The 21,365-nt window shown below is 41.6% G+C and overlaps 1 protein-coding gene and 2 long non-coding RNA genes across 3 annotated transcripts in view; 2 read left to right on the plus strand and 1 right to left on the minus strand.

Moving 5' to 3' along the window:
* LOC106580924 (sortilin-related receptor) overlaps positions 1 to 8,429 on the minus strand; it is a 91,560-nt gene extending 83,131 nt beyond the window's left edge. The window contains 3 exon segments of the mRNA XM_045703672.1: positions 510 to 626; positions 7,108 to 7,296; positions 8,411 to 8,429. Coding sequence (XP_045559628.1) covers positions 510 to 626; positions 7,108 to 7,170 — 180 coding nt within the window. The 5' untranslated portion in view covers positions 7,171 to 7,296; positions 8,411 to 8,429.
* An 11,043-nt stretch (positions 8,430 to 19,472) lies between these two features.
* LOC106580953 (uncharacterized) lies at positions 19,473 to 20,253 on the plus strand. Its single transcript, XR_001323004.2, has 3 exons — positions 19,473 to 19,554; positions 19,871 to 19,979; positions 20,218 to 20,253. It is a non-coding gene; the product is annotated as an uncharacterized lncRNA (long non-coding RNA).
* Positions 20,254 to 20,305: 52 nt separating this feature from the next.
* On the plus strand, positions 20,306 to 21,028 carry LOC123723995 (uncharacterized). Its single transcript, XR_006760986.1, has 3 exons — positions 20,306 to 20,329; positions 20,626 to 20,692; positions 20,937 to 21,028. It is a non-coding gene; the product is annotated as an uncharacterized lncRNA (long non-coding RNA).
* Positions 21,029 to 21,365: the final 337 nt, after the last annotated feature.

Here is a 21,365-nt window from a genome sequence, read left to right on the forward strand (position 1 = left end):
AGCACAGTGGAACAGGTCTGGGCCACGCAGCACTGACATCATGTGGCCTGTCACTGACCAATGGGCTCCCATGCGCACACACAATAACATGCACGCGTGCACACACACAAACACACATGGATACACAAACACTACACAACCAAACTGTGGTTAAACCAGTATTGTCATTTCTGCCATGGTACCTTGAACAAAGGAGTCTTCGTTTGAATGGGGGGGGAAAAATCTGAAATGTACAGTCCATAGTAAGATTGAAAAGAGGGCAATGTGAACTGAGAGGGAAGGAGACGATTCAAAGTGGCTGAAAACAGCACGGCTGTAAAGCAACATGCAGGCGTTATGCTATGTAGTGGTGGATAGGTTCATGGATATGTTTGTGTCGGGTGATTGTGGATCCCCATCCCGCACACAAGGTGTGTTAATGTACTTACAGGAAATGTAGGCTACTACATTAGTGTACTCACAGGAAGTGTACTCCTGTAGTCGCAGGAAGTGTACTACTGTGTACTCACCGAGCTAGTCTTGGGACCTGTGGCTCCGACACTGTCTCTGGCCAGCGCAACGATGACATTGCTCTTCTCCCCGGCCCAGTGCACCACCATCTGGTTATGGGAATCGTTCAGGTTGGCCTGCAAACAAAAGAACAGTCTCTCAACTGACCTGATGTATTTTTGTTCTGTTTAATCAAAATGCAGCTCAACACGAGGCCAATATCTGATAGATTACAGTCGCTTTTATCTCCGATAAACATCCTTGGACCATAATAGCATTTCATAACAAATTTGATATCAGCTAGACATTGTAATGATTTTGCTGGGTTTCCGGCATCTTCTTAGCTGGTAGAAATCACTCTGTGAAATGTTGCTGTACCTTGCCTGGCTGTGTCTGGTGTATTGAACAGAGCTGTCGTGCTTTTCTTTATTCCTCCTTTTATCCGGGGAAGCTTACTGATGCACGTTACTATGGCAACGCACTTCGTGGTCTTATTGTTATGACCTTGCGAGGAGCACCTTGCTAAAGGCTCCTCTCCCTCCTTGTGTGTGTGTGTGTGTGTGTGTGTGTGTGTGTGAGAGAGACAGTGAAAACAAGCAGTGACCAGCTTTACGTCACATTTCCCACTGTCAAAGGCCTTCACTGTGTGAAACAACACAATGCTGCTATACTAAGTGCTTGTGGTAGACGTAGTAGTGTAAAAGCAGAAGGCACAGCTCAATCAAACGCTAATGCTCCATTGGTGCAGCTCTGAAAATAAGTCTGTGAAGTGTGAATCCCCAAAAAGTATGTCATTTTAAATCCCACTGCCTTTACCTCTCATCTGAGCACTCCCCTCTCTCATTCTTAATTTATCATTCTGCAGGGGGCTGTGAGTCTTCAAAAAGCTCAGTTTTCTCCCTACACTACAGTATTTCTTCAGACTTGGACAACACAAAGACCGTCATTTCTGTATAAATGATAAACAAACGCTCCTCTTCTTTCAGTGGTAACTTTACACCAACTGTTGGTACTACGGCTTGTAGACTTAGTAATGGAATGTGATTTCTGCTGCAAATTGCTACAAAATAGCCTACAAGAATTTGTTGTTTGTATAAGCATGATTTCAGCATGAACATTGCAATAAGGTAACTCATTCCATGTCATATAACATTCTCATTGCCTGAGAAACAGAGTTCCAAAATAGTCGAACACTTCAACTAACTGGACTTGTCTAATACGAAACGCTCATTCAGAAGGTTTTAAAACATTTCGCTATGGCGGGCCCTACTGAACACGCACCAGGAGGTCAGCTGAGCCAAAGGCAAGGCCTTCTTCAAGGCTGAGATGACTCTGCGGTAAATCTCAGAGCCTTTTAAGCCTCATTGCCCGAGGACCATGTGGTCCTCCTGACACTGCTGAATCAGGAGAGTGATGGCACTGGTAAACTGCTGCAAATGGCAGCATGAGACACAATCTATTCCTCTAGCCGAGCTCGACAACAAAACCGTCCATTAACATCAGGTAATGACATGAGCCTCACTCCAACCATCTCCAGTTAGGTGAAGCATTGTACTATACTTGGGGTTAGGGCCTCAAAAACTCACTGTCGTCTGTTGGGTCCCAAAAGGTCTGGCTACCTTTAGCTATATCTCATAATACAGCTTTTAGAGTAGATGGGACTGACTAACTGCATCCTATTTGGATTTGTGATCAAATGAATAATTGGTATAATCATTGTGTGGAGACATTTTGGGGCTTGAGCACAATGACATCTCCTATTGCTTGTGGTCTTGCAAGTGATTGACGATACTACCAAAGACAGTACAGTATGAAGATGGCCTAAAACTGCTTCTCCAATAGAAATCCCTGATCACACTTGTAGGTGATGTCATGGAGACGTTGGCTAGCTAAGCTCAGGCATAGAAACACGTCATCGGGTCAAACGGTCGTCTAGCGCTGAACTGCGCATGCAGGCCGTCAAATCAAAGGCACTCCTTCAATATAAAGTTGTTTTCGTTCCCAGGAGTCTTGCGACGTTGCACCTCTAGGTTAAGAAACTCTGTGATAGTACTGCTCCAATTGAGGCCTTGAAAATGTAAATGTTGGGCCTGAAAATGTGCCTAACTTTGATCATGGCGATAGAGTCCTGTTTAGCTCTGCCAAACGGTTTTTAGCATAGATAGTCAAGATTCCAGATGTTGAGTTTGCTAGTGTGATAGTTAAAAGTGGCAAAGAAAGAAGTGACTCAGCACATCTGTTTATTAGGCAGCATGTTGGTCACTGGGGCATTAGGACGGGCGACCAGCAGTCTTTACCAAGCAAGTGCCAGGGATTCTAACACTACTCAGTCCTTTGCACTAGTGCATTGACATAAGCTCTGGAAGCATCTAACAAGCTCCAAATTATTCAACATTATTATCTCTGACAAACCTTGAAACTCACCAGAGAGGAACAGTAAATTAATCTGTCCATAGCTCACAGCTCATGCTCCGTTGGCACTATCCGGACGAAGCTAGATTGATGTCAGTTGCATAACTCCATCAGAATGGAAAAGAAAGTACGCAAACCATGCTTTACAAAAGCCATTGCCGAGTGTCTGAAGGAGACTGGTCAATGCTGATTCCATCAGTCCAAACTCAAAAGCACAATATCAACGAGGCACGTCAGTCACATCAATCTGGACTCTCCTCAAAATTGTTTTCATTGGTAATCCAGGAGACGCTTTTGTGGTGCCCCAAAAATATTTTCTCTCCTCATGTACCCTCCCTTCTTTGAGAAGCACGGGTGTGTTCAGTAGAGAGAAATTGTTTTGAAACGAGTGAAACAGGAAGGTAGGCTAATACCTGAACTTGTCCAAGAAACACTCATTTTTGTTTCCGGTGACAAAATGGTTTTGTGCCCTACTAAACACAACCTTGGTTCTACTACTTCAATCTGTTTTCCTCAACAAGAACAACAAGCAAAGAAAAACCCCAGTGAAATAGGGAGAGTATTTACATCTCCCCCACCATGTTCTCCTTCATTATTCAAGAGAGCAGAATGAACAACTGCTGACAGAGTGTCACCGTTGGAGCGGAGCTGAACCGACAATGACATCATCGCCTGCTGCAGAACTGGCATTCATTACATTTTCAATCTACCAGTGTGTATTTATGGCTGGATCCAGCCCAATCGCACCACTGTCTGTGACAGTCATACCGCACAATAGTTTTTTTTTTGTTATATACACTGAATGATGACCAACTAGCTGTGACAGGCCCTAATATCAATGTGTTATAGGCTAGTTTATCTCTCCATGGTGTAGTCTGGGCTCGGCTATGTTATGTAAAGGTCTGCTCTGCTCTGTGGAATCTCTGAAATAGCCTCCTTGACAGAGACTAGAGTCCTTCTTCACAAGGCTGAATGATAAGTGGGTTAACATGGCAGATCGTGCTGAATGTCTCGATGCTGTTGCCAGCTGAAGAGTAGCCAGATAGCAAAACATTAATGAGTGCCTGGCACATTCTGTTGGGGTAAAATGTGAGAAACAAGCTTGAAGTGAGACTTCAGGTGAGCTTTGTGTGTGTGTTCTTCGGGAGGTTAAGTTGGTGCTGCACAAACACATTAATTCAGCTCATTCATTCAGGTGATTTAGTACGTCTATCATCTGGCCTTGAGAGACTAGTCAGCTGAAATGCAACTTACAAACACACACACACACAGCAGAGAAAATACACGTTTGGACATACCTTTTCCATATCTGCATTGTTCACCTTCGTTACTGCAACTTGCAGTAAATTCACTCCGAAACAGTAAGTGTGTTTGAAGGGTCAAAAACTAGTCTGTAATTGTAGTCCTGAAAGGATCTGTCATAGACTGTGACAGACTGTAGTAAATGATATACAAACCCAAAAGAAACCAATGAAATGTTTGAAGGGGACCTAGCTGGTATAACTTGCCAATGCTTGTTCTATCGCTCGCCGGCTCACACACACATGCCGAAATAATGAATGAGACAGCAATAAAACTGCAGATATTGAACCATGACTTATTTATGATGATTGTGGCCTTCCCTGTAGCTCAGTTGGTAGAGCATGGTGTTTGCAACGCCAGGGTTGTGGGTTCGATTCCCACGGGGGGCCAGCACAGAAAAAAAAAATAATAATGTATGAAATGTATGCATTCACTACTGTAAGTCGCTCTGGATAAGAGCGTCTGCTAAATGACTAAAATGTAAATGTAAATTATCAGGATTCTCATTGATTACCATGGCACCTATTTTTATCCGGCACTCGCTTTGCTGCAGTTAGCAAACAGTATCAGTTGTCCTACTACATTAGGCCTAATCTATTGAAACTCAACACAAAACTGTAAACATATGTATCCTTCTTGCTCACACAGGCTCATAGAATTAGGCTAGACGACATGCATTAGAACAAGTCCAGGCACCATAGTAGTATAGTCAAATATATTAATCAAGGCTCCTTACGTGTGACATAATGACCCCTATGAACAATAATGAGGAAAATGAGTACAGCCAAGAATTCCCCAAGCCAAACATCACCATGGCACATGACACTTGTATTGTGGTCTTATGCACAAACCCTGTTCGATCTGTTTACTATGGGTCATGTGGCAGGGAACCAGATCCTGCTTGCAACACACCTTTAGTGTGTGCCATGTTATTTCCCTGGAGATGTTTGTGAACTGTGGGAAACTGTTGACTGGCTAGATTGAGCGACTTCAGGGGTGTGTTGAGTAGGGCACGCACTAGCAAAACAATTTGCAAAGCAACACAAAACCACTATTGGACAAGTTCAGGTATGACCTCTGCATTTCACTCCGTTTCAAGACGTTCTGTCTCTGCTGAACAGGACCGAGGTCTAGACTAGAGGCCTGGCTCTCTTGTTTGTTTTGAGTGAGAATCTCGACTGGCAGATGCTCAAAGCATGTTTCAGTCACACTCCCTGCTTGAATTTCACAATACAGCCCCCTCCGTGACTGCCTCCACCATATGACTAAGGGTTTTTACTGGAAGTCATGTCTCAGAGTTTGTTTTTTCTACTTATCAGGAATGATGGCTACATTTTTGGTCAATTAGCTGGATCTCTAAAGCCACATTCCTAGTTCTTAAACTAAGAAATTGCTTAACTGTATCCACATTTCACACACACTGACAACATCCGATACAGATTTGTACAACAATTCAATTTAAATGGGAGAAATATATCTATATCGGGATCTATATAGCCCAGTATGGTTAGGGACGGGGGACTGGAAGCTTACTTGAACTTAAATGCCAAAATAACAGCCCTACAGTTGCTACAAATATCCTACCTTATTTATTAACAAAGTATGTACCTTTCTGTGAATTTTGTGAATTTTCGCTGCAGCACCTTTAGAAACTTCTAGGCTGAATCCCATGGGTGCCCTATCTAATGAAAAAAGCCATTTAATCCCTGAAGAAACAAATTGGCTTTCATAGTTAGGGAAATGGGTGTGTGGGGAGACACTGTCAGTGTTTATTTACTGTTCGGTGGAAGAAACAGTGTGCTTTTTGGGGATATTTCTGAAGGGGGGGGGGGGGCTAAACAACAGCTTACTCTCATTCCAAGAAGACATCATCTTGCCTACAGTTAACCTAAATACACATCTGATTCAATGAACACCCTCCAGAACAAAACACAACATCTGACCAGCAGAGGAATTCCAAAGTGGCTAAATATTATATCCAAAACTGATCACATAAGCAACCATTTCTGATCCAATTTGAGGATGTGTGGAATGCAGGGAATACCGAAGAGCAGACTACCGTGATAAATAAGAAATCACATTATAGAGATACTCAGCAAAGAGGCTTCAACGTCTTACAAAAATCAACCATAACAAAAATCAAATATGCAAAGAGTGCCACTATTGGCTCTTCACAACATTTGCACCCTCCAATAAGGCATGCATCTCCACATTGGGAAGACTATTGTGTCAGTCTTGGCTAATTAGAATGATGTTGTTGTTGATGTCTGTCACCCAGCTATGATGGTGTGTTACTGCTAAGTTTATGTATACTGTAATTTGGATTTTCCAGACAAAACTGTGTGATTGTGATGATATGCTATGATCACCAGGTTTCAGAAAAACTGGTCAGATAAAATAAAATACTGTATTGGGTTGGTCAAGAAGATAATTCAAAGACCTTGTGCAATACATGCGTGCCGGTCTGTAGGTAGACTTTAAAACGGAGGGTTTGTTTACTAGATAGAGTGGCGTAATTGAATAGGTTATGCCAGAGCATTCTGTGGTAGCTCAAGCCTTACATTGGGAAGAAAGAGCCCGCCATGGCATCGTGTGCTGAAAGGGGACAGTCTGTTCTAAAAAAGTCTAGTAGCTACCTAGGTACAGTGGTACTGATAATCACACACTTGGCAATAAGCTAGACTGACTTCGACAGCCTGGCTTTGGTTATTTGCTCTTCACCTCTCCTCGGCAAGGGTCGCGCATGAAATGAGAAAGCCATATAGGCTGCTGAGGTCCGTTACTAAACTAGCTAGTTGCTAAACCTAACTAGCTACTGTAGCTAACTTAGGATAGCCTTCCGATTGTGACGTGAGACCTGCTTTCAGTAGAATTGTAGTTACTACTGGAGAAGTAATGCATTACCTGTCCATACACCTTTGGCACGGGTGGTTCGACTGCACTCCGCCGATTGCGATGCTGATACATGCCCGGAGCTATGTCTTCCCTTGCACTACGTGCAGCTCGTCGCTTCGCATCCGCGCCTATTCCATGGATAAATTCTTCCTTTGCGTTAACCGTAGAAAACCCCCTGTCCTGCGGTAGCAAGAAACGCTGGTCTCGATGCAGACGAAGGGTGGAAGAAAATGTCCCGGGAGAAAAGAAAAATAACAAATATATTGTAAACCTAAGAGGAGACAGCATCTTGACTGTCTGTCTTGTCGCCATGTTTGTGTATGTTTCGTTTAGGTAACGAGAAGAGCTCATTCGAGTGGCGATTGGAGTAAGCGTAGGAGGCACGTCCCCCATCACCCACCTCCCTAAGCAAATTCTGCTAGTGGCATTGGTCGAGCTCGTTTTGCATGGCCCGGAGCCTCGGGTTGGTGGAGATTTTTGTTAAGGACCAATGGAATGTATAAATAATGATTAACTCCGCTCACACCGGACACCAAGCAAAGGAAAATTAATTTGCCCATTGTTAGCGACTTTTTTGTATCTTGAATGAGTGGATGTACTTAAAAAATATCCAACATGATATACAACCAATTCTGTATATATAAATTATGAAAAATATGTGGGATGCATGCCAGCAAAGTCACTACACCACATTAAACAATACATTAATTGCACTATACCACTGCTACAACTGGCTATCAGACAGAGCCTTGTCTGGCAGTGAAACAGTTAATTCAGCCTCATTTACTGCCTTAGCTGATATGGCTGACTTGCTTAAACAAATGTGGTTTCAACTGACAATTGAGATGTACAAACTATGGCATAAGGGGACGACGAGCGGATAAAAGGCAATTTCGATTAAGACATTAATGAGCGAGCTAGGATGGACGTAGTCAATATAACTATTTGTTTTAGCACTTTTGAAATGTACAGCGACAGAATTCAGAACATGTGCGGTTCTTATAGTGTTCTCCCTGTACACAAAGTCAGAACCGTAAGATAAATAAAGGAGCATTTAAGCAGACAATGAACGCTCTTGCAATATTCTATGATTTCTCCAAAACAGGTTATAGCTACATGTGCACCACCAAGTCAGAACAGAAGGCTAAATTAAGAGGTGAAAATATATCAAATTATTAGGGTGAGGCACATAGGCTACTAACAGCTTACTACACAACATACACTTAGTATTACTTTCTTAGCTACAGTATACATATCTCCCTGGCATATTACGTAATTTATGCAGCAGCATATAAGACATTTTTGGACTCACCTTGTTGTGCTGTGCTCACTTGAATAGGAAGGTGGCGCGGCGGTCCTTCATGGGCAAATTTTGTCATCATACTTTGTCATCAAAGTCTGGCATTCTCTGGATTTATGGTGCTTTCAAGACAACTGGGAACTCAGAAAAAAAGGTTAAATCATGATGACGTCAATGATCTTCAGGTCATAGCTCAAGAAAGAGGCCAGAGTTCCCGATGTACAATTCCGAGTTGGATTTGGTATTTTTGGTATTTTATTGGGATCCCCATTAGCTGTTGCAAAAGCAGCAGCTACTCTTCCTGGGGTCCACACAAAACATGAAACGTAATACTGAATTACATAATACAGAACATCAATAGACAAGAACAGCTCAAGGACAGAACTACATTCATTTTTTAAAAGGCACACGTAGCCTACATGTCAATGCACACACAAACTATCTGGGTCAAATAGGGGAGAGGCGTTGAGCTGCGAGGTGTTGCTTTATCTGTTATTTGAAACCAGGTTTGCTGTTTATTTGAGCAATATGAGATGGAAGGAAGTTCCATGCAATAAGGGCTCTATATAATACTGTACGCTTTCTTGAATTTGTTCTGGATTTGGGGACTGTGAAAAGACCCCTGGTGGCATATCTGGTAGGATAAATGTGTGTGTCAGAGCTGTGTGTAAGTTGACTATGCAAACAATTCATTTTCAACACATTAATGTTTCTTATAAAAAGAAGAAGTGATACAGTCAGTCTCTCCTCAACTCTTAGCCAAGGGAGACTGGCATGCATAGTATTTATATCATCCCTCTGATTACAATTAAGAGCAAAATGTGCTGCTCTGTTCTAGGCCAGCTGCAGCTTAACTATGTCTTTCCTTGCAGCACTGGACCACACGACAGGACAATAATCAAGATTATACAAATCTAGAGCCTGCGGAACTTGCTTTTTGAAGTGTGGTGTCAAAAAAGCAGAGCATCTCTTAATTGCGGCTAGACTTCTCCCCATCTTTACAACCATTGAATCTATATGTTTTGACCATGACAGTTTAGAATCTAAGGTAACTCCAAGTAATTTAGTCTCCTCAACTTGTTCAACAGCCACACCATTCATTACCAGATTCAGCTGAGGTCTAGCACTTCAGGAATGATTTGAACCAAATACAATGCTCTTAGTTTTAGAGATGTTCAGGACTAGTTTATTACTGGTCACCCATTCCAAAACAGACTGCAACTCTTTGTTAAGGGTTTCAGTGACTTCATTAGCTGTGGTTGCTGATGCAAATATGGTTGAATCATCAGCATACATGGACACACATGCTTTGGCATTTCCTGCCTAAGTTTGCCCACTTTGCCAATGAAATAATCATTAAAATAATTGGCAACATCAAATGGTTTTGTGATGAATAAGCCATCTGATTCGATGAAAGACAGAGTTGAATTTGTCTTTATGCCCATAATATCATTTAAAGTGCTCCGAAGTTTTTTTTCCATCATTCTTTAGATCATTGATTTTGGCTTCATAATAAAGTTTCTTCTTCTTTTTTGTTGAGTTTAGTCACATAATTTCTCAATTTGCAGTAAGTAAGCCAGTCAGATGTGCAGCCAGACTTATTAGCCACTCCTTTTGCCCCATCTCTTTCAACCATACAGTTTTACAATTCCTCATCAATCCATGGAGCCATAACAGTTCTAACAGTCAGTTTCTTATTAACAGTTGCATGTTTATCAATAATTGGAAGAAGAAATTTCATAAATTCATCAAGTGCAGCGTCTGGATGCTGCTCATTAATCACATCCTACCAACAAATATTTTTAACATCATCCACATAAGAGTCACAGAAAAAATAATGTATGATTTCTTATACACTATTTTAGGTCCAGCTGTTGGAACTTTGGCTTTCCTGGATATAGTGATCACTGCATCCAATGGGTACAGATACAGCTTTAGAACAAAGTTCTACAGCATTAGTAAAAATGTGATCGAAACATGTGGATGATCTTGTTCCTGTAGTGTTTGTAAACACCCTGGTAGGTTGATTAATAACCTGAACCAGATTACAGGCACTGGCTATAGTAAGAAGCTTCCTCTTGAGCGGACAGCTTGATGAAAACCAGTCAATATTCAGATCCCCAAGAAAGTAGATCTCTCTGTTTATATCACATACACTATCAAGCATTTCACATATATTATTTAGATACGGACTGTTAGCACCTGGTGGCCTATAGCTACACCCCAAAAGAAAAGGCTTTAGATGTGCCAAGTGAACCTGCAACCACAACACTTGACATAAGATCTTCTCTAAGCATGACAGGGATATGACTCTGAATATATACAGCAACACCTCCCCCATAAGCATTTAGGTATCATCTATAGATGTTATATCCTTGTATTGCTACTGATGTATCATCAAATGAATTATCTAACTGAGTCTCAGAAATGTCTAATATCTGAATGTTATCTGATGTTAGCAAGTTATTGATTTCATGAACATTATTTCTATGGCTACATATATTAATATGGGCAACTTTCAGCCCTTTCCTGGGTAGCTTATCAGAGATAGACATAATACTGAAAAGAGCAAACAAAGCAAGATAAAAAAAATATATATACATTCAGCAGTCCATTAATCAATGTGTGTGTGTGTGTGTGCTGCGGGGTTAAAGCTACGAACCCATAGGCTTGGCTCTCTTATCCCTTCCAGGCTTCTGGGAGGGAGGGTGGACAATGAGCGTGTCATAGCGGATGTAAGCAATGTCCCCACGCGCTCTGGCAGCTTTCATGGCTGGGATCAGTTCTTTCCTCTTCTGGCGTACAGCTTCAGGATAGGCCTCGTTGAGGAAGATATACGTTCCTCTCAAGTTCTTGGCTCTTTCCAGAACAACTACCTTGCCCTTGAACCTCAGGAACTTGACCACTATCGACCTGAGCCTATTACCTGGGCCGGCGGTGGGTTTTCCATTCATGTGGGCGCTCTCCACCTCAGTCTTCCTGTGGTTCATCTTCAATTTCTCAGAGATCATTTCCCTCACTTTGTCCTCAGACTTTTTCCAGGTCTCATGTGGAGATTCTGCAGTTCTGTCCACAGCCATGTTGTTCCGCTTTGATTGTCCCTCTAGATAGTCTGATTTATCTGTCATTGTTATCATAGATTCACACACAGAACTGATGTCCTCTCTCAATGACTTACAGATTGCTGTCATCTTGCCGTTCTCCTGTTTCAACTCATCGAGCTGACCCTGGGAAAACTGCAAACTGATCTTCAGGTCCTGGACCTCTCTGGTCAGGTCGTCCATTCTTTTATTAGTAGAGTCCACGAGTATTTGAACAAAACACTTTTCTTGTTGTTGTAACAACTGCTTGTAGGTCTCTTTCTGTTTGTTTAAAAGATCCTTCACGTGTGATAAAGAGACACCACTGTCCTCAACGGTACACCCGCCGGCTTTGGTCTTTGTCATGGTAGTTAGCAACGTAGGTTAGGCTGTTACTCCTCGCAGTTCCAGACAGGGCAGGTCACAGGGAAAATTGAAAACAACAAACAGCAGGGATCTAGACAGCCACAAACCCAGGACAATTTGCGGTCCCAGCCACAATGGCTAACCGTGTCGCTGGCTGCGTTCAAGATGCTAAATAGCTGTGATGCTAAATAGCTCCTCAGACCCATTCTTGGTCGGCAGGATCACTGGAAAGAGACAAGCAGTCCTAGCAACTGATGCCACCTGCGTTGCAGGATCCAAATTAAGAAGCTAGCTAGCTACCAAGAACTTTCCAATACACTTTCAAAGAACAAACTTTTCAAGCAAACAAAACCGAGCTCTTCCTCATTCCACGTTCAACAGGAATTGACGTGCAGCATGGAGACAGACCTCTGTAGCATGGCAGTTTTGAAAGTTCAAAATGTATTTTCCCAGTCGTAGCTCGTTTTTCCAGAGTTCCCAGTTGTCTTGAACTCACTAAAGTCAGATTTTGCAGTTCAGAGTTAACAATTTTGAGCGCGTCACTATCATGCTTAATTGACAGCATGGCCAATGTTGAATGTTTCTATTTTTAAATTAGGAAAAGAGACCCTTAATCTTAGACTTGGGAACACACAGCCACAGCCACTCCACTGAAAAGCAGGCTAATGATTGATTTTCAATGCTTGCAGTTAGCCACTGATTCCTTCCAAACCCCTCATTGTTGAATTTGCGATTTCCAATTTATGTAATGTTTATGTCCAATGGCCAATGAGCACCGATACATTTTATCTATAATTTCTCTTCATTATTTCTCTTCATATGACAATGATTAAAAAGGATTTGCCAGTAGATTGTTGACTTGATTTATGATGATGACCGCTAGCTAAGATTTTGAAAGTATAATGTTGACATGATCAGTCCAATCAAAGCCACTGTAGATATAACATGATTTGACATACTTTTATCTGTGTCCAATGACTTTGAGCCTTCTTGGATGGCCACTTCTAATGTAACTCTATGGCAGCACCCAAGGGGCTAGAATTTTCGAGGTCTACCATTAGTATTGGCAGTGAAGTAGTGTCTCCATGAGTGGCAGAACACTGAGCCAATCACGGCGCAACGCTCCATATTTTCTGCTGGCTTGCCCCACCACCACAGAAAGCAGAGCTAGGCTGAAACACCTGCATTTGGGAGCTGCCTTACTCAAGAAAACAGAAAAGAGACCATGTTTGTATGAAGCTTTAAAGGATCTGACCCATTTTTCAATTTTTGCCTAAAATGATATACCCAAATCTAACTGCCTGCAGCTCAGGACCTGAAGCAAGTATATGCATATTCTTGATACCATTTTAAAGGAAACACTTTGTAGTTTGTGGGAAATTGAAATTAATGTAGGAGAATAACACATTAGATCTGATAAAAGATAATACATCATCTTTAAAATGTAAGAAAGGCTAATATGGTTTAGGACTCTAGGCGCAATTTAGATTCTGGCCACCAGATGGCATCTGTGTATGTGCATTTTTTTTGTTGACTGATCCAATGAACCATTGCATTTCTTTTCAAAATGCTGTTAGTCTGCCCAAATGTGCCTAATTGGTTTATTGATACATTTTCAAGCTCATAACTGTGCACTCTCCTCAAACAACAGCATGGTATTATTTCACTGTAATAGTTACTGTAAATCAGACAGTGCAGTTAGATTAACAAGAACCTAAGCTTTCTGCCCATATCAGGTATGTCTATGTCCTGGGAAATGTTTCTTACTTACAACCTAATGCTAATTACATTAGCGCACGTTAGCTCAACCGTCCTGCGGGTGGGGGACACCGATCTTGTAGAGGTTAAAGAAAGTGTAACTGTTTCAACTAACGTTACTTGGTCATCTATTTTATTCTGTAACGGTTGTCGTCGGGTATTGAGGACCAAAACTCAGCAGGAATGTGGATGCTCATTTTGTATTTATTTTTAAATAACGAGAACACCAAAATAACAACACACTCACAAACAACACGTCAGGCGAAACAATCTCCCACAACACTACACCAAACAATTACCCATATATAGGACTCTCAATCAGAGGCAACGAGAAAGCACCTGCCTCCAATTCAGAGCCCAACCCCCCATCAACCTACACATAGAAATACCACAAACCAGAAAGAACATAGAAAAGACCAAAAACATAGAACATAGACCAAAACCCGGAAATAATAAATCAAACACCCTACTACATAAATCACCACCCCGAACCACAAACAAAATACCCTCTGCCACGTCCTGACCAAACTACAATAACAAATAACCCTTATACTGGTCAGGACGTGACATATTCCTTATACGGTTTCCTCCCTATTGATGAGATGTATTTGAGATTCAATTTGTTTTCATGTTATAATCTTGTGTATATTTTTTGTTTTTATGTATTTTCAAGACAACCAGAATGGAAATACGTTTTACACTTTTTTGTGTTATCCTCTATGCTTTTAATGGCATTGTACTATGTCCACATGTGTGGTGTTTTGTGTTTAAAATTGTCAACAAATATAAGCTAAGCAAAGAACATGGGAAATTGCATTCAATTCACAACTGTCTTATTTATTTAGTTTATGGGCAAATAGTTTATGGGCAAAATGCTTTAAAACCGCATAGCCTTAAAACAGTGGCTTAGATTATCATGTCCCCAGAAAGCAAAGCTTTTCCTTGTATTTGATTCACCATTATCGTCATTATCTACAAGGGGAATAGAATAGATCAGAATGGAATAGAGCATCTATGTTCACACAAACAAGTATCTTAGGTCTCACTCCTACCACTGGACAATAGGCAGACATGACAAATCACACAACTTAACCTACTGTACTGCAAATGCAAATGCACAAAAACACAACCTGCGCTTATATCACATGTAGAGTTAACATGATAGTTGTCTCCAACCGAGGACATTAACAACACGATTTGCTTACTTTTTTAAGGTATTTTCTTAAAACTGCATTGTTGGTTAAGGGCTTGTAAGTAAGCATTTCACTGTAAGGTCTACACCTGTAGTACTCAGCGCATGTGTTCAAATAAAATTTGATTTGAGTACATTAAAAACACGATTTTATATGATGTAAAGTGGATATGGGGGCTTTTGCATTGTGTTTCTTCATTGATTTGGTGATACACTGGCACAATAGATTGTGAAATAAAGGTGTCTTAGAGACAACAGGCTACACATGGGTAATTATTATAAAAACGGGAGTGAGTTGGTTATAGGTACACCTTTGGAATAATCTGAATTGATCTTGTGGTGACCAGTAATATCTGTGTGAGATTTTTGACTTGAAAAAAGATTAGCCTGTCATAGACGTGTATGTAGGTGGCAGGGAAGTCAGGCGCAGAAGAAACCAAAGTGGTTAAACTGGAGTATTTATTACAAAAACAAATGTACAAAATAACCCGGGTAAAAAATAACCCGTCGCACACCGATACATAATCCACACATACATAACAAACAATCACCGACAAGGATATGAGGGGAAACAGAGGGTTAAATACACATGTAATTAATGGGATTGGAAACAGGTGTGATGGAAGACAAGACAAAACCAATGGAAAATGAAAAACTGATCAATGATGGCTAGAAGACCGGTGACGTCGACTGCCGAGCACCACTCGAACAAGGAGGGGCATCGACTTCGACAGAAGTCGTGACATAGCCGCTTGCAATAATTTACTCACAATTAGATCCTTACACATACAGATTGTTCTACTGCACATTGCTCATTATTTCCCCACAGGCAGAGAGGTGTGGAAAGGAACATAGATGTTGCCATGGGAAAAAATATATACACTGCTCAAAAAAATAAAGGGAACACTAAAATAACATATCCTAGATCTGAATGAATGAAATAATCTTATTAAATACTTTTTTCTTTACATAGTTGAATGTGCTGACAACAAAATCACAAAAATAATCAATGGAAATCCAATTTATCAACCCATGGAGGTCTGGATTTGGAGTCACACTCAAAATTAAAGTGGAAAACCACACTACAGGCTGATCCAACTTTGATGTAATGTCCTTAAAACAAGTCAAAATGAGGCTCAGTAGTGTGTGTGGCCTCCACGTGCCTGTATGACCTCCCTACAACGCCTGGGCATGCTCCTGATGAGGTGGCGGATGGTCTCCTGAGGGATCTCCTCCCAGACCTGGACTAAAGCATGTGCCAACTCCTGGACAGTCTGTGGTGCAACGTGGCATTGGTGGATGGAGCGAGACATGATGTCCCAGATGTGCTCAATTGGATTCAGGTCTGGGGAACGGGCGGGCCAGTCCATAGCATCAATGCCTTCCTCTTGCAGGAACTGCTGACACACTCCAGCCACATGAGGTCTAGCATTGTCTTGCATTAGGAGGAACCCAGGGCCAACCGCACCAGCATATGGTCTCACAAGGGGTCTGAGGATCTCATCTCGGTACCTAATGGCAGTCAGGCTACCTCTGGCGAGCACATGGAGGGCTGTGCGGCCCCCCAAAGAAATGCCACCCCACACCATGACTGACCCACCGCCAAACCGGTCATGCTGGAGGATGTTGCAGGCAGCAGAAACGTTCTCCACGGCGTCTCCAGACTCTGTCACGTCTGTCACATGTGCTCAGTGTGAACCTGCTTTCATCTGTGAAGAGCACAGGGCGCCAGTGGCGAATTTGCCAATCTTGGTGTTCTCTGGCAAATGCCAAACGTCCTGCATGGTGTTGGGCTGTAAGCACAACCCCCACCTGTGGACGTCGGGCCCTCATACCACCCTCATGGAGTCTGTTTCTGACCGTTTGAGCAAACACATGCACATTTGTGGCCTGCTGGAGGTCATTTTGCAGGGCTCTGGCAGTGCTCCTCCTGCTCCTCCTTGCACAAAGGCGGAGGTAGCGGTCCTGCTGCTGGGTTGTTGCCCTCCTACGGCCTCCTCCACATCTCCTGGTGTACTGGCCTGTCTCCTGGTAGCGCCTCCATGCTCTGGACACTACGCTGACAGACACAGCAAACCTTCTTGCCACAGCTCGCATTGATGTGCCATCCTGGATGAGCTGCACTAACTGAGCCACTTGTGTGGGTTGTAGACTCCGTCTCATGCTACCACTAGAGTGAAAGCACCGCCAGCATTCAAAAGTGACCAAAACATCAGCCAGGAAGCATAGGAACTGAGAAGTGGTCTGTGGTCACCACCTGCAGAACCACTCGTTTATTGGGGGTGTCTTGCTAATTGCCTATAATTTCCACCTGTTGTCTATTCCATTTGCACAACAGCATGTGAAATTTATTGTCAATCAGTGTTGCTTCCTAAGTGGACAGTTTGATTTCACAGAAGTGTGATTGACTTGGAGTTACATTGTGTTGTTTAAGTGTTCCCTTTATTTTTTGGAGCAGTATATTTCACCTTTATTTAACCAGGTAGGCCAGTTGAGAACAAGTTCTCATTTACAACTCCGACCTGGCCAAGATAAAGCAAAGCAGTGCGACAAAAAATAACAACACAGAGTTACACATGGTATAAACAAAAGTACAGTCAATAACACAATAGAAAAATCTATATAGTGTGTGCAAATGGAGTAAGAAGGTAAGGCAATAAATAGGCCATAGTAGTGAAGTAATTACAGTTTAGCAAATTAACACTGGAGTGATAGACGTGCAGATGATGATGTGCAAGTAGAGATACTGGCGTGCAAAAAGAGCAAAAAAGTTAATAAAAACAATATGGAGATGAGGTAGGTAGTTGGATGGGCTATTTACAGATGGGCTGTGTACAGCTGCAGCGATCGGTAAGTTGCTCAGATAGCTGATGCTTAAAGTTAGTGAGGGAGATATAAGTCTCCAACTTCAGCAATTTTTGCAATTCGTTCCAGTCATTGGCAGCAGAGAACTGGAAGGAAAGGCGGCCAAAGGAGGTGTTGGCTTTGGGGATGACCAGTGAGATATACCTGCTGGAGCGCGTGCTATGGGTGGGTGTTGTTATGGTGACCAGTAAGCTGAGATAAGGCGGAGATTTACCTAGCATAGACTTGATTACCTGGAGCCAGTGGGACTGGCGACGAATATGTAGCGAGGGCCAGCCGACGAGAGCATACAGGTCGCAGTGGTGACAAAACGGATGGCACTGTGATAGACTGCATCCAGTTTGCTGAGTAGAGTGTTGGAGGCTATTTTGTAAATGACATCGCCGAAGTCGAGGATTGGTAGGATAGTCAGTTTTACGAGGGTATGTTTGGCAGTGTGAGTGAAGGAGGCATTGTTGCTAAATTGGAAGCTGATTCTAGATTTGATTTTGGATTGGAGATGCTTAATATGAGTCTGGAAGGAGAGTTTACAGTCTAGCCAGACACCTAGGTATTTGTAGTTGTCCACATATTCTAAGTCAGAACCGTCCAGAGTGATGCTAGTCGGGCGGGCGGGTGCGGGCAGCGATTGGTTGAAGAGCATGCATTTGGTTTTACTAGCGTTTAAGAGCAGTTGGAGGCCACGGAAGGAGTGTTGTATGGCATTGAAGCTCGTTTGGAAGTTTGTTAACACAGTATCCAAAGAGGGGCCAGATGTATACAGAATGGTGTCGTCTGCGAAGAGGTGGACCAAGGAATCACCCGCAGCAAGAGCTATATCATTGATATATACAGAGAAAAGAGTCGGCCTGAGAATTGAACCCTGTGGTACCCCCATAGAGACTGCCAAAGGTCTGGACAACAGGCCCTCCGATTTGACACACTGAACTCTGTCTGAGAAGTAGTTGGTGAACCAAGCCTGCACATAAACCAGGCCTGCCCCTAGATCCCTAGGGGCCTGCACATAAATCTTGCAAGGGGAGGAAATCTTCAGTAGTTATGTCAAAAATTGTTATAACTAGCTCTGGCTGGGTTGGTCTGCAACAGCTCATTGTTCTATCTGTGGTTCTGTGCCATTGAGGATGAAGGGAGGTGCAGCTACTCTATACCAATTGTGCTGACCAGGCACAGGTTTTTCGGAAACAGCCATTAGGACGGTCGTTGTTGTGTTCATACAGCAGACACACATTTTGAAGGCAATTCATTTTCTCATATAAACACACTTATCTTCAAATACAGACATAGTTAAATACATTAACAGGTAACATGGGGGAATTAAAACTGCCTTTATTATAGACAAGACAGCCAGGCAGCACATGGACTGAAAACGCACAAGTATAAACATCAACCAATTCAGTACTTACTGTATATAAAGTACCAGAGGTTCATTGCATAATCAGACACTGTCATTAAGATACTTTAATATTTTGGGGTACAGGATTTAGGATTTGTCTGTAATATTCTTCACTGTCTAGACAGTAGGTAGCGGTATATCATAATAGTCCTTTTTTGTATTTTATTTTTGTATTTTAGTGTTTTTTTTTTTAATTAATCAACAATAATAACAATATTACACATCAATACAGGGACATTCCTGTGAATACAATGAAAATAATAAAATAATAAAACACCAGGCGAACCCCCCCAAAAATAATAATTCAGGACGTGATTTTTTAACAGACATTCAGAGACATGACTTTAATATTTTTTCCAACTTTTTAAGTTTCACAAGTTTGAGGGATTTATAAAATAATAATACTTGGAACAGTAGGTTCGTAAAATGTTATGAAACTTTCGGATTGGCTCGCGCAAAACAATCGGAATTCGAATTTGGCAAACCAAACGGATACGCAAAAGTACGTCTACTTTTCTAATGTTTTAGGTTGCTAGCTGCTCAATTTTACATAACGCATTTTTGTAAATTACCTTGAAATGAATTAAGGATGTGTTTAAGCAAAACATTCTAGCTAACTAACGCAGATAGCAGGGTTTGTTAGTTGAGGTCAGCTGCGCTGTTTCTGCAGCTGATAGCTTGTTGTTCGCTAGCTGCAATTTTTCAGTTAGACAGGCGAAGAAACATTAGCTAACGTTAGCATGTTACACGGTGTTAAAATGCAGTCTCTCATCAGCCATTGTAGCTAACCGCAGATATCTCTACATGTAACTTTTTAGTAAGCAGTGAGTGTGAAAAACGTTTAAGTGACCAATGCCAGGCAGAGTGATGCCACCGACAGGGAGGGGAATGGACAACAAAGGCCCAAAACAAAAATTGACACAAGAGGTCAGGAAATGCTGCAGTTTTGATGCCATTTGCTGGAAAAGTACATAAACTCCCCAGGGCCATTAGAAAAACAAGTATTCCATTCACCTTTGGGATAGCCTAGCTAACTTACGTATTTACATCTATTCTCAACTCAACCATATCAATGTCCGTTTCTTATTAGTTAACGTTAGTCCAGGCAAATCCATATTGATTGTGTTGCAGTATTTGAGTTGTCTTTTCTCTTTCATTGCAATAGGTTGAACAAACATCTGCATATTGTGACAATTCTCCAGAAAAAAAGAAAAAAGCACACAGTAGTAAAACACCAGCTTCATACTCTTCAGATTTGTTTGAGGCTGAACTTGCAGGTATGCACATATTTGGTTTGGAATAATTTGTATCTCTATGTTTCATAGATAATAATTATACATGTTTGGCTCAATTGATACCATTTACAAGAAAAAATATGTATCTAACAATAGAATGTAGCTCATGTGGTAGAGCATGGAGCTTGCAACGCTAGGATAGTGGGTTCAATTCCCAAGTCCCACCAGTACAAAAAAATAATGTGCTTATGACTAAGTTGCTTTTGATAAAGGTGTCTGGTAAATGGCTTGTATTGATATATACATTACTGCTCTTTTTATTTTCCTTCAAATGATAGGTGCAAATAGAGAGGTCAACATGCTATTTTCCAAATACTCTGAAGTGTTGAGGTAGGTACAACAAAGGTAATGTGACAAACGTGTTGAGAACAGGTTTTCATTCCATTCTTTGTAATGTCACAACACATTTTGGAGTTTAAATGTCAGTACTTAACCCACATCACATATTACGTTAAGTACCCAGGCAAGCATACTGCATAAACACACAGTTTTGTATTATGATAAACAAGCATTAGGTGAATATGCTTCTCTTGACATAATCTGTACACACTGTCATGTCCATCCTACGTAGTGCCTTTGTTTCCTACAGTGAGAGGGCTGCAATAGATGCCTCACAAGTTAGGGAGTTGGAAGACATATTGATGGAGGCCAGAAACTTGGCGTCACACCTGAAAGAGAAGAAAGAACACTTGAGACGTACCTTGGCTCTTATTTCTGACAAACTGCAGGGATAGACTAGCTACATAGGCCTGCGTGCTACAGACATTTGTAAATATTTCCTCACGGATCTCAATCAGTAACATGTCAGTACTTTTCTTTTTACCTGTATGTATGCTTTTTATGTTGACCGTCTTCACTCTTAATCCCACACTGGCAAACACAATGTGAGTGTCATTGTGGTTAATATCTTTATATATGAGCTATTTATTTGTATTTAAACATTAGGAATACTGTTGCTCTAGGCCTATGTAGCCTACTGTAAACAATAAATAGCTTTAAAAGATTGACGTTTCAGTGT

This window comes from Salmo salar, chromosome ssa20 (assembly GCF_905237065.1).
Source record: "Salmo salar chromosome ssa20, Ssal_v3.1, whole genome shotgun sequence".
Taxonomy (NCBI): Eukaryota; Metazoa; Chordata; class Actinopteri; order Salmoniformes; family Salmonidae; genus Salmo; species Salmo salar.